The sequence below is a fragment of the Microtus ochrogaster genome, unplaced genomic scaffold, assembly GCF_000317375.1.
Source record: "Microtus ochrogaster isolate Prairie Vole_2 unplaced genomic scaffold, MicOch1.0 UNK90, whole genome shotgun sequence".
NCBI classification, from domain to species: Eukaryota; Metazoa; Chordata; class Mammalia; order Rodentia; family Cricetidae; genus Microtus; species Microtus ochrogaster.
In genome coordinates, this window is record NW_004949188.1 from 628,770 (window position 1) to 644,437 (window position 15,668).

General features: G+C 50.8%; 1 protein-coding gene and 1 non-coding gene across 2 annotated transcripts in view; one reads left to right on the forward strand and one right to left on the reverse strand.

Annotated features, from left to right (window-relative positions):
• Dcaf15 (DDB1 and CUL4 associated factor 15) overlaps positions 1-6,745 on the reverse strand; it is a 7,726-nt gene extending 981 nt beyond the window's left edge. Inside the window, exons 1-11 of the mRNA XM_005370931.2 lie at positions 6,608-6,745; positions 4,975-5,072; positions 4,755-4,890; positions 4,142-4,248; positions 3,909-4,048; positions 3,651-3,821; positions 977-1,411; positions 798-889; positions 579-707; positions 415-500; positions 141-245 (exon numbers count right to left, since the gene is read on the reverse strand). Coding sequence (XP_005370988.1) covers positions 141-245; positions 415-500; positions 579-707; positions 798-889; positions 977-1,411; positions 3,651-3,821; positions 3,909-4,048; positions 4,142-4,248; positions 4,755-4,890; positions 4,975-5,072; positions 6,608-6,739 — 1,631 coding nt within the window. The 5' untranslated portion in view covers positions 6,740-6,745. The remainder of the gene's footprint in view (positions 1-140; positions 246-414; positions 501-578; positions 708-797; positions 890-976; positions 1,412-3,650; positions 3,822-3,908; positions 4,049-4,141; positions 4,249-4,754; positions 4,891-4,974; positions 5,073-6,607) is intronic.
• A 2,805-nt stretch (positions 6,746-9,550) lies between these two features.
• Positions 9,551-9,679, forward strand: LOC113455706. Its single transcript, XR_003376690.1, has one exon.
• The last annotated feature ends 5,989 nt before the right edge of the window (positions 9,680-15,668 follow it).

The following is a 15,668-nucleotide window of genomic DNA, read 5'->3' on the forward strand; positions in this document are numbered from 1 at the left end:
CTTGAACTCACAGAGATCCGCCTGCCTCTGCCTCCCGAGTGCTGGGATTAAAGGCGTGCGCCACCACCGCCCGGCTGAAGAGGAGCCTTTCCTGCCAACCAGCCAAGCCTCCCTGGCAACCCACTCTTGTCCTGCCTCACCTGGTCTGCCCTTTGACCTCGGTTAGGTCACCCACGCTGACTGTCTCAAAGATGCCCGTGCTGAGGTCCCAGGCCACCTTTAGGCTGGTGTGATAGGTCTTTGGTCTGTGGTGGTGGAGGACAAGAGGATGGGCCAGTGAGGTCCTGCACTGGCTTGCCAATGCACCAGTGCCAGGATGGGCATCCAGGTCTTGTCTGCTCACCCTTTACCCCTGTCCTGAAGGGTCTGTGTATGAGCACCATGTGAGAGTTAGCCAAGGGCCCTGCCACTTACCGGAGCTGGCCCTCCTCAGTGGGGGCTGGGAAGGCGAGGAGCAGCAGGCCAATGTTGATCAGGACCTGGTTGGTTTCTGGGCAGACCTGGGAGCAGGCAGTGACAGTTATAGATGACATCAGACAGTGGGAACACCCCAGCCTCCCGCTGTGCCCTAGTCTCACCTCCAGGATGACTATATCATAGTCACTGAAAGAGCAGAACTGGTGACCCCAGGTGGCATCGTGACGGATGACCTCGTTGATGACATACTCAAAGTCCAATGTGAGCTGCTCCACTGTCAGGTACTGGCCCTGGTGACAGACGTCAGAGAGCCAGGAGTAGGTAGTGCCAACCACCCCACAGATACTGGGTCACCTATGGCCTACACCATGGCTACCCACCTGCATGTCTGTCCGCTCTCGCATGGGCCGTAAATTGCGGCCACGGAGGTCAGTCACCACAAAGGGCAGGGAGATCTTGTCATCCTCAAACTCTGGGGAGGCAGGAAGAGGGTAGGAGCAGGCCAAGGGTCCTCCTGGGACTGCCCCATCCCAGAGCCTGTCCCAGGAAACCCCCTCACCATCCTCAGGTTCTGTCCCTTCCCCAGACCGCAACACATAGTGCAACTTGGTGTAGTTGATGTAGCCAGGCTCGGGGGCAGACGCTTCTGAAGCAGGAGGACTGTCCCTGGGCACGACTTCCCCACTTGGGGCTGGTGGCTCTGAGGATGGGCGGCAGCAGCTACTTGAGGGCCCCAGGCCTGAGGGCAGCCGAGCTTCCTCCAAGGTACCACCCTTGGCCTCTTTGGCCCTGCGGAAGATGTCAGCCACAAACTCCTTGGCCTTGGCAATAGCTGGTGAGGACTCAGGAGCTCCAGAGGGCCGAGCTGGGACCACCTCAAGGCCAGGGCTGGGGAAGGCAGGGGCTGCCTCAGGGCTCCAAGGTCCTGGGGAGCTGGGTGGAGCTGGGGGCAAAGCTGTGTGGTCGTACAGGATTTGGCAGAAACTGCTGTCACCTGCAAGAAGCAAAGCGTGAAGGAATGTGTCATCACAGTTCAAGGTTATTCTGGCCTGCCTCAAACCTGGGTTATTAGAAACCCCCCTGAAAGAGCCCCATGGAACCTTTCCTGTCCTGAAATCAGTGTTAAACTCTGGAGTTCAACCACACATACTCTGAACACAAAGACATGCATGAATTCAAGACTTTTATAAAGAATATGCTGTGCTAGAACCCAGAGCCTTCACTCCCCCGCTGAGCCACCTGCAGCCTCAAACCTCACCTCTGAACAAGTGTTGTGCTACTCAGAAAGGACACTGCAAATGAGATGCCCTTGGGGTGCAGATCACAGTGAGGACCAGCAAGAGTCACCTAGGTGAATTCTCACTATGCAACCAGATCAGCACAGGCAGACAGGCCTCAGAAGTGGGGGTCAGCAGAGGAGTGCCATGCCTCTCCCTCTAAGCAGCACCATGCCCCTCGGAGAGGCTACTACCTAACAGGCCATGGTGGGACACTTTCAGGAAAGAAGGTATTGAAAATGGCTTGGCATACACTTATATGCTGAACACCAGTTAGGGACAAAGCTAATACTGATCTCCAGGCTAAGAGTCTTCAGTCCTGCCTTCAGCCTTGTGTGGGAGGCTCATGGCCAACAGTCAGGTGGCAAAACATTGGTAAGGGTTATGTCTCTTTCCCAGAATGGCAGAGCTGTCCAGGGCAGGGCTGAGTCTGAGGACTGAGTGCCCCATCCTCTGCTGGCCAGGCTGGTCACATGCACTTTCCTGTGCCTCGCCCTTCCCCTGCCCCAGGACAGTCATTTTAATGAGAATGGTCTTGAGTCCTCCCCAGATCAAAACATGCCATCAGTTTATCCCAAAAGCCATACACAGCTATCGATCTCTCTTCTGTGTCTGTGTCCAGCTGTGTTACATGGATGCCATGTCCTTTCTTTGGTGTCCCACTGGACACTGACTGGCCCTGTTCTACCACAAGAAAGGAAGGCATCAGGAGGCCCCTGGCTCCCTGATATGGACCTGAACACACACATGGAGAATTCAGCCTTTCTCAGAGGAGGGGAGTCAGCAGGCCAGAGCTGTGGGCTCAGACTCACGGACCCTCACTCTATTCCTGCCAGACAGTGACATCATACCACTTCCTATTATGCCACTCTGTCAAGACATGGAGAAATGGCTTAGCAGGTCAAGGTACCTACCACTAGGTATGCGGACCTGGGTTCAAATTCCTGAACCCACATGGCAGAAGAGAATCAAGTCTTGAAAGTTATCCTGATGTACATGACATATGCATGTGTACACAACTCATGCACAGAGACACACAAAAATTTTTTAAGTAATAGAAAGTTAAAATGCACTAGGCATGGTGGGACACGCTTTTAATCATAGCACTCGGGAGGCAGAGGCAGGCAGAACTCTGTGAGTTCGAGGCCCGGTTTACAAAGCTAGTTCCAGGATAGTCAGGGCCGTTACATAGAGAAACTCTGACTCAAAAAACAAAAAAAAAAGTAAATAAATAAAATGCAACTTAAAAATTAAAAAAGAAATAGAGAACACACCACAAGACCCAGGTGTGATAATACACACCTTTAATTCTAGCACTCAGTAGGCAGAGGCAGGGATCTTTGTGAGTCTGAGGCCAGCCTGGTCTATATGGTGAGTTCCTTCCAAGACAGCCTGGGCTACACAGACATTGTCTAACAAGAGGCACCACGCCATTTGTTACTGGCATTCTCTGACACCAAGGCTGTAGGGAAGGCACCACTGGCTATGGAGGCCTCGGAGCACTACCCGATGTCAGACCACCAACACTGTATGAACATGGTCTCTCACTCTCACCACCAACACTGTATGAACATGGTCTCTCACTCTCACACAAAGTGCCCAAGGGAGCACTGCTTAGGACATCTCCCTGTCCTCAGAGCACAGTAGCTGAAGCGCACTCCATCATGCCGGAAGGAACACAGCCCTGCATGTATGTGCTCAGGGTCTCCAAGCTGCCACAGCAGTGCATCCTAACAGCAGCAGGCTACCTGCCCAGAGCAATAACCTCTAGCCCCACTACTACTGAAGCAGCTCCTGGGCTGACAGACTACACTCAGGCAGTCATTGAACATGTCAGCCCCTTGGAAAGTTTTAGTGCACAGTACTGAGGTGATGGCACCAGCTTCCCCACCTCCCAGCTCTGGAGCCCTCTCAGCCAGGTCTCCTGGTCCACCCTGTGAATAGAAATGGGCCTACCTGCTGAGTGGACAGAGACAGCGCAGGCCACCAGCGAGTAGCTGGTGTTGAGCAGCACCACCTGATCCTTCTTGAGTTGGAAGGCGGGTTGGAAGGTGGGAAAAGGGTACACCACCTGGTACTTGGTGTGCAGCATGAAGCCATGCCGCAGACACTGTGCGCTCGGGTCCCCTGCAGCAAGACACACTATATAGTTCACCTGATGCCCTGGCAGGGGTCCAGCGGCCACGTACCCCTCCAGGGCCCCTGACGCCTCACCTGGGTGGGCACGACTGGCATCCTGGCAGGCAGCACAGCGACCCCGAGGCGGCACAGCCACAGTGCTGATGTAGATGTCACGATGGTTCTCATCACTCATCATCATCATATTCATGAGCATCCCATTGGCTGAGCGGGTGCTAAGGGTGGCACACCCTCAGCCTGAAGCCCATCTAGGGGCTACCAGCCCACCCTGCCTGTCCCGCAGCCACCCTGCCTGCCCCTAGTCTCACTTGAAACCGAATACGATGACCTTGGAAGCGTCGCTAGGCCACTCACACACAGTCAGGTACAGGTCACTGTAGATCTCCTCATCCTGGAAGAGCCGCACCTGCCGGACCTGAGCGGCATGCTCAATCAGTGTGAGGTTAAGCAGGGATAGACAGGGATGGAAGGAAGATCTACACCAGAACCAGGCTACAAAAGAATTCCCTTCACAAGCGGCCCAGGGAGACCTGGGTCAAGAGATCCCTGTCAGCTGGAGAGAACCTGACTGAATCCCTGCTCCCTCTAGGTAACGAAGCCCACATGCAACAGAAACTGAAGTAATAAGGGGCAGGTGTCAAGGATAATGCTTATGCCACTGCATCAACCTGTGTAGCTGTAAGAAATTTGCCTGCATCCTGACCCAGGCCAAGGGTGTCAGAGGCTATACATGTTCCTTGAGCCAAATGAAATGACCAGTTTAACTGCAAAGTCAGCAATTCCACAAGGGTCACCCCACTGGTACATCACTGCCATATCATACACAGGATACAGGCTGAATGATGCAGGAGCTGCTGAGACCTTGCTGTCTGAAGGGCCAGCCCAGTGCAGGGCCTCCTGAAAGGGAAGGCCTAGTCCTACCAGCTTGAGCTTGCTGTGGACGTTGAACTCCCACCAGTAGAGGTGGTATATGTAGAAGGAGAAGTCGTCATCCCCGCTGCTGCTGGTATAGGAGAGGACGTAGCGGCCACACTTGGAAAATCCCAGGAAGATATGGCTGTGGGGCAGAATGGGCATGAGGGGCAGATGAGGGTAAGCTCGCGGCCCAACCTGCCGTCCCCCAGCCTGACCACAACCTCACCCTGCATAGAGAAAATCCTCATCTACGATGCTCTTGAGGGACACGCAGACCCTGGGGGGCAGCTTCCGGAAAAGCCGAGGTGAAAGCTGCCCACTGATCTGGGGAAGAGACAGCCAGAGCTCGTCAGTCAAGTGGCTCCCTACCTCCTTACCAGAGGCAGGCTGGGCAGTCTCCACAGCCCACTGCTGAGGAAGAGGGAGACACAAAGGCCACGTGACCATACAAAGCACCCTTCCCCCACGGAGGACTCCTTCTGCACCCCGTTCCTACACTGTGGATCCAAAGCCCTCCCAGCCTAAGCCCAACATCCCCTCTCTGTGGAAAGATCCCCTCCCTGGGCCACCTGGCTCCTTCCTGAAAGCTGGAATGAAAGAGTAGAGACCAGGATGTAGGGCCATTTGCCTGTTCTCAGCCCACACGGGGACCCATTTCTCTTTTTCACATGTATTTATTGTGCAAGCTACAACCCACGTGTAGAGGTGAGGACAATCTGCAGGACTGTGCTATCTCCTTTCACCATGGGAGTCCAGGGGATCACCCACGTCACTGTCATTGCATGACACGGAGCCATCTCACTGGTCCCTGAGCCTAAAGCACCCAGTATTCCCAAATTGTCTCCAATCCATTATTAACCAAATCCTTTTCTTAACTAACTGCCAACTGTCACACCCTAAAACATCGCCAAGGAAGGCTTTGAGGAAACTGACAGGCATGAGCTGACCACGGGGGAGCTATTTTGGCCTTCAAGAAGATAGCCATCTAGTGGGAAAAGAGCTACAAGGGAAGGGCTGGCGCCCTGCCCTCAGTTCATCTCAACCCACAAAGGGAATGGTTTTCTGTCGGCCAAGTCTTCCAGAAAGGATATAACCCTTGCCCAGGGAGCGCCCAGGCTGAGTCCTGCCTAGGGAGCACCAGTTAAAAAGGTGGAGGCACGGTTTTGCCCTCACCCGGCTCCTAATTTCTAGTGCACGTAGACAGTCTTGTTCCACTGCTGCCCACTTAACAGGATATTCCCATTCCTGCCCCTCCAGGTGCCCGACTCTGGCGAGGGAGACAGAGCCCTGATCAAGGGGCTTCCACTACCCTGGAAACACTCCTCCAATCAATGAGCGAGGCAGACCCAGGTGCACGAACTCCGAGACGGTCAGAGCTGGGACAGAGGGGGCACCAGGCACTGGACGCCCAGAGCCGGCAGCGGGAACCTCGGCAAAGGGGCTGGGGAGTGGGGCGGCAAGCTCCAGTAAGGGGCAGCGCTTCCCTTCCTCCAGATTCCTCAGGCGGCCTCTACAGTATCCCGCCCAGCCGCCTCCATCCCCGCTGCTTCCTCCATGATTCGCCCCGGCCTCCTCCACCCGAGCCCCTTCCCCGATGCTCTGGCCCAGCCGCCTTCATCCAAGGACCCCTGCAGGTGACCCGCCCAGTCTGCTCCATCCAGGTCACCAACCTTCGCCACCCCAGACCGCGCCTCGGCACCAGCCGCAAACCCGCCATCCCCTCCTCATCCCCACCGCCCGGCCCGCCCAGCCCCCTCCCGGCCCCGCCCCCCACCCCGCCGCGCCGCCCTCCCTCGGTCGCCTCCCGCGTCCCCTCCTCCTCACCACCGGGCGCGCTCGCCTCAGGCTCCAAGCCTCACCTTGACCCGCTCCAGCTGCTTGAGGACGTGTTCCCGCCGCCGCCCCGCCGCCCGCTTCCCCCCGGTTCCCCCAGGGCCGCCGCCGCCGCTCCCGGCCCCGCTGTTCCGCTCCGATTTCGAGCTGGGCGCCATTTTCACCCCCTCCCTCCACTTCCGGAGCAACCGGTCCCTTGGCCCCGCCCCCTCCGCTTTCTGATTGGCCTTTCTTCCTCACAGCGGCCAGCCGGTTGGGTGACAACCGGCGTTCCTGGCCTCTTCCCGCTACGCCTGTCCATCAAAGCTATCTCGGCTTTTGGTTGGTAGAGATGGTAACAGCTCCCGCCTTATCCCCGCCCTTCATTAAGGATAAACCACTCAGAAGCCATTCTGATGCTCCTCGGCCAGAAAACTTTAACTGAATAGGCGAAGATTCCTGTCAGGCGTGACGTTGACCCGCCCCTGAGTGGGTTTCCGTGGAGACCACAGCAGTACAGGCCTGTGGGCGGGGCGATGGGAACCAGTGGTCCACAAGACCTGAATCCTCACTCTGGCTCTGGCTCAAGCGGGAAGGGCAGAGGCCTGAGAAGCATCCTTGGGCGGCCAAGGAGACCAGGAAACGACGGTGGGAAAAAAAAATAATGGCTGCTATTATATCATCTTCCAGACGACAGTGGCAGTGATAGCATCGGTTACATATCAGGCTGTTTTAAAAAAAAATGCTCTGCATGGGTCAGACATGGTTCTAAGTTTGCACGTCCTTGGGGAAGCTCTGTTAAGCCTACCATACTGATAATGATAGTAATAAACATTACTGGACACGACTGCTTCGTGCACAAGTTTTGCGTGCATCCATTCAGTCTCTGCAACGGTCCTTTATTTTACACATGAAACAGACATAAAACGAGCTCTCCTGAATACACGACACTTGTGTTCTGAGGCTGCTGGCTGTTCTTATTCCAGCGGCAGACGAGCCAACATACGCCATAGGGTTTATTGAGAACCCAACGAGCTGGACAGGTCATAAACAAGGAAATGAGCATCTGTCCTTGAATTCCAGGTAAGGGGAGAAAAACAATTCCAAAACAGATTTATGCAGTGTAGGAGCAAAAACAAGGGCTTCTGGGGAGCTTCAAGACTGCGACTAAACCGGAGTGAGGTATTGATTATTGATGGAGATGTGCTGAAATACTGTCATTAGGTGATTTCATCTTAGTGCAAAGTCCTCACTAAAAGCCCTCCAGCGTGAGGAGCCGACATAGCCTTGCATGTGTAGACCCACAGCCTCACGTCAGCTGAGTCGTAGGCTGATGAGGCCAAGACAGGAATTATCAGGAGGGAAGGGGCACATGTGTTCACATGTGTGCAGGCGTGCTTTACCCATGAGTGTGTATGCAGAGACCAGAGGTCAACATTGGTCTATCCTTCTCCACCTTAATTTGGGGGTGGGAGTTTTTCTTTTCTTTTCTTTCCTTTTTTTTTTTTTTTTTTTTTTTTAGGCAGGATCTTACTGTATAGTCTTGGCTGGCCTAGAGCTTTCTATGTAGATGAAGCTGTCCTCAAACTCAGGGAGACCGCCCCTCCCACCTCCTGAGTCTTTCACGAGCCTGAAGTTTATGATTTCAGCCAGGAGGCAAGACCCACTCAAGGATGCTAAGGTTGGGAATGAAACTTTAGTGAGGAATCTGGCTTTGCCAACCTTCTGTATTCATCCCTGGAGCTTTGTACTACAGTCTCGTCTCCCTCCAGGAGGTGAGGCTTACCTCCTCCTTGGCTTATTTCTAAACTAGTGTCTTTACAGAGAGCGAAACTATACATGGTGCTGCCTGCGTTTAATTCCAGTCCTAGAGAAGCAGAGGCAGGGCGATCTCTGGGAGTTCCAGGTCAGTCTGGTCTACAGAGAGAGTTCTAGGCCTACCAGAGTTATGTTGTGAGAACTTGCCTCAAAATAAATAAATAAACAAATGGACAAATAAAAGGGAAAGTAGAAGAAAAGTGGCCTAGAGGCAGAGGCAGGTGGATCTCTGTGAGTTCAAGACCAGCCTGGTCTACAGAGCTAGTTCCAGGACAGGCTCCAAAGCCACAGAGAAACCCTGTCTCGAAAAAGCAAAAAAAAAAAAAAAAAAAAAAAAAAAAAAAAAAAAAAAAGAAAAGTGGCCTGGTGGAAAGTTCCTTAACCAAGAGGCCAAGGTCAAAGCCATCAGCTGTGATCCATAGACGTGTGACGGGTCTGAGGAAAAACACTTTTTTTCCTTTTTTTCTTTCTTCTTATTTCATTTGTTACCGTTGATGTGTGTGTATGTGTGCAAGGGCATCATGGCACTCTGTGGAGGTCAGAGAGTAGCGTTCATGACTTGGTCTTATCCTACTTTAGATTCCTAAGTCTTTGTTTGTTTATGTTTTTAAAAGCAGGGTCCCTCTACATAGCTCTAGCTATGTAGAACTCACTATGTAGCCCAGGCTGGCCTCAAACTCACAGAGATCCTCCTGTCTCTGCCTCCTGAGTGCTAGGAATGAAAATGTTTGCTACCATGCCTGGCCAATTTCCTGTATTGAATTCATTTGGAAGGCTTGTATGACAAACACCCCACCTTTTTTTGAGGGTTTCAACCATGTAGCCTTGGCTGCTCTGGAACTGTCTGTGTAGACCGGGTTGATCTTGAACTCACACCTGCCTCTACCTCCCAAATGCTGGGGTTAAAGCTGTGTGCCACCATGCCCAAGCCCCTTTTCTTCTTTTCTTTTCTTCCCTTTTGTTTTCTTTCCTTTTCTTTCCTTGAGAAATGGTCTTGTTATGTAATGCTGGCCTTCAACTCTGGGCCCTCCTTCCTGCCTTTGCCTCTTCGGTGCTAGAATGACAGGTAAAGCCACTTTGGCTTCTGAGGACATTTACCCTAATCTGATAACCTCAATCTAACCCTGAGAACACACCATTTCCCTTATTCAAGAGCATCCTATAATAAAATAACTGAGGACCAAGGAGTCTGAGTCTGACAGAGCAGGCCTTTGCTGAGCCCTCCTCCTAGGCAAAGGGGTGGAGAAGGCAGCCCTGATTGGAGGAAACCAGAGGGTTGGTTGAGTTACGAGCCAGCATTTTCCAGCATTATCTTAGTGTTCTTTTTAAGTTACACATCAATTGAAGAGCAAAGAAATAATGAATCAACTATGAGCAGAGGCTGGGTATGGTAGCATAGAACCGTAATCCCAGCATTTAAGAAATTAAAATAGTGGCAGGGAGACAGTTTGCTGGCTATTTGCTACTCTTACAGAGGAACTGAGCAGCTACCAGTACCCATGTCAGGAGGCTCACGCTGCCTGGAAACCCAGCTCCGGGGAAATCCATCGCCATCTTCTGGCCTCTGAGGGTACCTACACTCACAGCACATCCCCACATACACATAGAGGTAATTAAAGATAAGTCGTTTTCTTTTTATTTTAAAAAGAAGCCAAAACAAGAAGATTGCCTCGAGTTAGATCCTGGGTTGAATTACAGAGAGACACCCTGAAGGAAAATAGCAAGCTGAGCAAGGTGGCACACACTTGCGGTCCCAGTCCTCAGGCAGTGGAGGGAAGAGGACTGTGAGTTCTGGGTTACTCGTGGTCCTGCAGTGAGTCAAGACCAGCCAGAGCTACTGCAACCGAGGGGAAAAAGAGAGAAAAAAGAAGAATCTCTCCAGATAAAAATATTTATAGGGGCTGGAGAGATGGCTCAAGTTCAATTCCTGGCAACCACATGGTGGCTCACAACCATCTGTAATGAGGTCTGGTGCCCTCTTCTGGCCTACAGGCATACACACAGACAGAATATTGTATACATAATAAATAAATAAATAAATAAATAGAATATTTATATATGAATAAATAAAAACAGCCAGATAGTGGTGGCATACACATTTAATATCAGAACTCCAGAGGCAGAGACAGACAGATCTCTGAGTTCAAGGCCAGCCTGATCTACAGAATGAGTTCCAGGCAGCCAGGGCTACATAGAGAAACCCTGTCTCAAAATAATTAATTAAAATTTAAAAAATCAGGTCTAAGCAACAAGTTTGAGCATGAGGACCAAGTCTGAGTCCCCAGAACCCATGTTAGGAAAGGAAGGCCTAGAGTGTTTTCCAGTCCTAGCATCAGAGAGGGAAAAGCCAACCGTGCAATATATCCACACACCATCTCAGGGGGTGAAGGTGTCTGGGGCCAACTATGGTGACCTGAGTTTAATCTGCAAAGCACCCACAGAAGACAGAGTAAAGTGACTCCCAGAGTTGGGTTCAGGTCTCTGTGTGCCCCATCACAGGGAACAATGAACTTCCAGGGTGTCAGGACATAAAACTGAGTGAAACTATGTAGATTGTCAGCAAGCAAATGCGACTTTTCTGGGTGGAATCCTGGACCAGAGAAGGGAAAACTGATGAAATTTAAGTAATCTGTGGCTCAGTGAATGTGGTCCCACGGTTACCAACGATTCTCTGGAAGTGGTAAAGGCTCCATGGTCGTACATGATGCTGACAGAGGAAACTGGGTGACTGCAGACTTAGCATACTATACAATGGTGACCAGCTTGAGCTGTAGCCGGCGCCGTCTCTGCTGGAAAGGGATGCTGCGGGTCTCTCCTGTGCAACTCCCCAGCAAACCACCATGGGCAGCCTTGAGAGGTGTGTGGATTCTGCTCAGGGATGAGCCTCCGGCTTTTACTTAAAACAACCATGTGTGGGGGTGGGGCAGGAGAGATGGCTCAGAGGTTAAGAGCACTGGCTACTCTCCCAGAGGTCCTGAATTCAATTCCCAGCAACCACATGGTGGCTTATAACCATCTGTAATGAGATCTGGCGCCCTCTTCTGGCCTGCAGGTGTACATGCAGACAGAACACTGTACACTTAAATAACAGGAGGGATCTGTTCATACACCCATCTTTCTAACCCAAATGATAGGGATCTGTAGGAGGCACAGAGGTCTTGGTGCTTACAGATACACACTTATAGGGACAGGGTTGCTCCTTCAAGGGAAGGAATAAAAAGCCTGTTTTCCCTCCAGAAGGCCTGGTGACCTGTGCACAGTCTGTGTGGCCGGAGACTTCCCGGCACCAGACCCTTCTCATACACTTCTCTCCCGGCACCAGACCCTTCTCATACACTTCTCAGTCAGTCTGTGGAACCTGTCTTTTTTTTTTTTTTTTTTTTTTTTTTTGTTTTGTTTTTCGAGACAGGGTTTCTCTGTGGCTTTTTGGTTCCTCTCCTGGAACTAGCTCTTGTAGACCAGGCTGGCCTCGAACTCACAGAGATCATCCTGCCTCTGCCTCCGAGTGCTGGGATTAAAGGCGTGTGCCACCACCTCCCTGCTGTGGAACCTGTCTTTATGGAAGGCGTCACATGTTACAGAGACTTGATGTAGTCACATCTGTTCTGGGTGTAGCTTCCTTTGCTCCTCAAAGAGATTTAGGCATGTTTTGCTGTGCATGAGAGACTGAGTTAGACATCATGAGTAGTTTTCACTAGATGTTGCTGTGCTTAAATAAACCACTCAGGGTCGGACTCCCGAAGTTTGAGCCAACAGTGGCTACTGAGTTGTGTGCTGAGCTGCCTTTTTGCCTCCTGAAGCTCCTCACTCTGCTGCCAATGAAGGTCACAGAGGCTTCCCCTGCTCCCCATACTGCCACAACCCCACCCCCTCCAGCTGAGCTCTCCAAGCCTTGTTGTTTTGGTTTTGGGTTTTTGATGGTGAATTTGAATTCTTCTGCTTCCACCCACTTCCAAGTGCTGGGATTACAGGCATTGGCCGCCATGAACTACTTGGTTTTGGGTTTTTTGTTTTGTTTTGTTTTGAGACAGAATCTTATGGATCTCAGGCTGAACTCTAAATCACTGTGAGGACAAGGCTGGCTTTGAACTTCTGATCCTCCAGACTCTACTTCCAATATATCTAGACTGCAAGTGTGTTAAGGCACAGCCAGCTTCCAACTGGTCTTGCTGCTGCCAGAACCTCAATGCCAGACAGCCTCTCCACAAACAGCTTCCTGAGGTGCTAAATGCTCGGTCTTACTTTGATGCCTGGGTCCTTGGGCTTTGGGCTGGTATTTACACACTGACAGCATCCTCCGCTTGTGCATACATGCATCTACCACACATACCACAAAAAAAAAAATCTCTAATCTCCTCCCTCTTCTTCTTGAGACTCAAACTCACAGCCATCCTCTGTCTCAGCCTTCTGAGCGTTGTGATTACAGGTGGCTCCCACTGAGTTCAGCACAAGAATGCCTTTCAACATCTTTGCAAATTTTAGATAAAATAAACTGTTTTCCAAATAAGACCTTGAGGACTGTGGGGCATGGTGGTGCATGCCTTTAATTCCAGCAAAGACAGGTGGATTTCTGTGAGTTCAAGGCCAGCCTGGTCTACATAGTGAGTCCCAGGACAACCAGGACTACAATAGCCTTTAGACTCTGTCTAAAGAAAAGAAAACCACTTTTAGAGCCTTTGATGTGTCCCACTGGGTAAAAGTGCTTGCCACCAAGCCTGCTAACAACCTACATTTGACCTCTGGAACCAACATGATGAAAGAAAAGAACTGACTCCTACAAATTTCCCTCCAAGTTTCACAAGCCCACGCTATGGCGCACACACACACACACACACACACACACACACACACACACGTACACACACTATATTGCAAATAGAAATGTATATAACAAGAGAAAAACAACCCAGAGGTTGACTTACCAGGCAATTCTAGTTTCCAAGGGCATCTGGCTATGGCCTTTGTATGAGTGAGTTCATTAAGTATATAACAATTCATAGTGAAATACTAAATAGCAAGTGATGTTAGTGTGTTGATAGATACACAGATGATAGGTAGATGGGTGGATGGATGGATGGGTGTATGTATGTATGTATGTATTGGTGGATGTGTGGGTGTATGTATGTATGTATGTATTGGTGGATGAGTGGGTGTATGTATGTATGTATGTATTGGTGGATGAGTGGGTGTATGTATGTATGTATGCATGTATTGGTGAATGGGTGGATGGATGGATGGGTGGGTGTATGTATGTATGTATGCATGTATTGGTGGATGGGTGGATGGATGGATTGGTAGATGGGTGGGTTATGTATGTATGTATGTATGTATTGGTGGATGGGTGGATGGATGGATTGGTAGATGGGTGGGTTATGTATGTATGTATGTATGTATGTATTGATGGATGGATGGGTGTATGTATGTATGTATGCATGTATTGGTGGATGGGTGGGTGAATGGATGGATGTATTGGTGGATTGGTGGGTGGATGGATGGATGAATGGATTGGTGGATGGGGGGTGGGTGGGTGGATTGGTAGATAGGTAGGTGTATGTATGTATTAATGGATGGATGGGTGGGTGGATGGATGGTTGAGTGGATGGATGCATGGATGGATGGATGGATGGATGGATGGATGATGGATTGGTGGATCAGTGGGTGGGTGTGTGTGTGGATGAATGGGTGGATGGATGGATGGGTGGATAGGTGGGTGGATGGATGGATGTGTTGCGGGAATCTTTCTGGAATGCACATCCTGATATCATTGAGAGTGGAAGAGGAGAGATGTCACTAATGGACCAAAGCTAGGACAGCTCCTAAAAGCCGTGGGCCCAGGACCAGTGAGCATTCTCACTTTATACTCTAAAGCCGGAGACTGGGTGAGCAAGCCAGAAAGTTCTTACAGAGTCATACATGGCCGTTAGCCTTTTCTTCTCAAAGGCATGTGTTCTAAGCTTCTGTGTGCTAGGTTATTAAGGTGTAAGCTGTGGTGCTCAGGTGAGTAAGGACCAGGACCTATTGTATCAGCTATTTCTCCAGGTCATTCTGATGCAGGCAGCAAGTTCCGTGCTTGGAAATGACCAGTACAAGCAATGCTTTAAGCAAATCTAACGCCCTGTCTTGAAAAACAAAACAAAACAAAAACCAAACAAACAAAAGGAAGTAAGTCTGATCTTTCTGACCTTATTCTACCTCAGATGGGGTTCCGGCTGAGCTTCTCTCCAGGGCTGAACTGAGCTCTCTCTCACTCGGCACTTCTGGATTGTGGGGTGAACAGTGTGAACGGCAGGGCAGTCGGCACGTGGCAAGTGCTTCACCTGCCAGCTGCTCCCGAGGACGTGGCCTTTTCACCTGGGTTGTTTTGCTGTTCTTCCCTTGCAAGCACCGGCTTGGGGAAGAGGGCAGCTCATCCCTAGACAAGGAGTCTTCAAGGACACTTAACACAGAAGTATTTGGGCCTGAATTAAGGGTGGCAGCCTCGCTTCCAAGGCCAGCTCCTCTGTGAGCTCACACAGCAGTGATAATTCACCAGTACAAGGTATGCTGCCTCTGGGGAGCTGGCAACACAGGCTTCTTTATAAAAATGTTTATGACATTTATTTGTGTGTTCATGTGCATGCTTGTGTATGGCACCTGTGTGGAGGTTACAGGACAGCCTGTGAGGTTTTCTTCTCTGATGTGTGGGTCCCCCTCAACCCTTCCTGGAAATGCCTTCACAGACACACCCAGGAGCCTCTTAGTTGATCTCAGACCGAGTCAAGTTAACAACTAATATTGAGCTTCACGAGGTTCAGTCGGTAGACTGTCACATAAATATGAGAAACTGAGTTTGATCCTCAGAATTCATGTGTTAAAAAAAAGTCAGGTGGGAGCCAGGCATGGTGGGGCACGCCTTTAATCCCAGCACTTGGGAGGTAGAGGCAGGCGGATCTCTGAGTTCCACAGGAGGTAGAGGCAGGTGGATCTCTGTGAGTTCCACAGGAGGTAGAGGCAGGTGGATCTCGATGCATTTGATGAGTTTGAGGACAGCTTAGTCTACATAGCAAACTCCAGGCCAGCCAGATATTCTTAATGAAACCATGTCAAAAAAAGAAAGAAAGAAAGAAAGAAAGAAAGAAAGAAAGAAAGAAAGAAAGAAAGAAAGATAGATAGATAGATACAGGGGGCTGGAGAGATGGCTCAGCGGTTAAGAGCATTGCCTGCTCTTCCAGAGGTCCTGAGTTCAATTCCCAGCAACCACATGGTGGCTCACAACCATCTGTAATGAGGTCTGGTGCCCTCTTCTGGCCT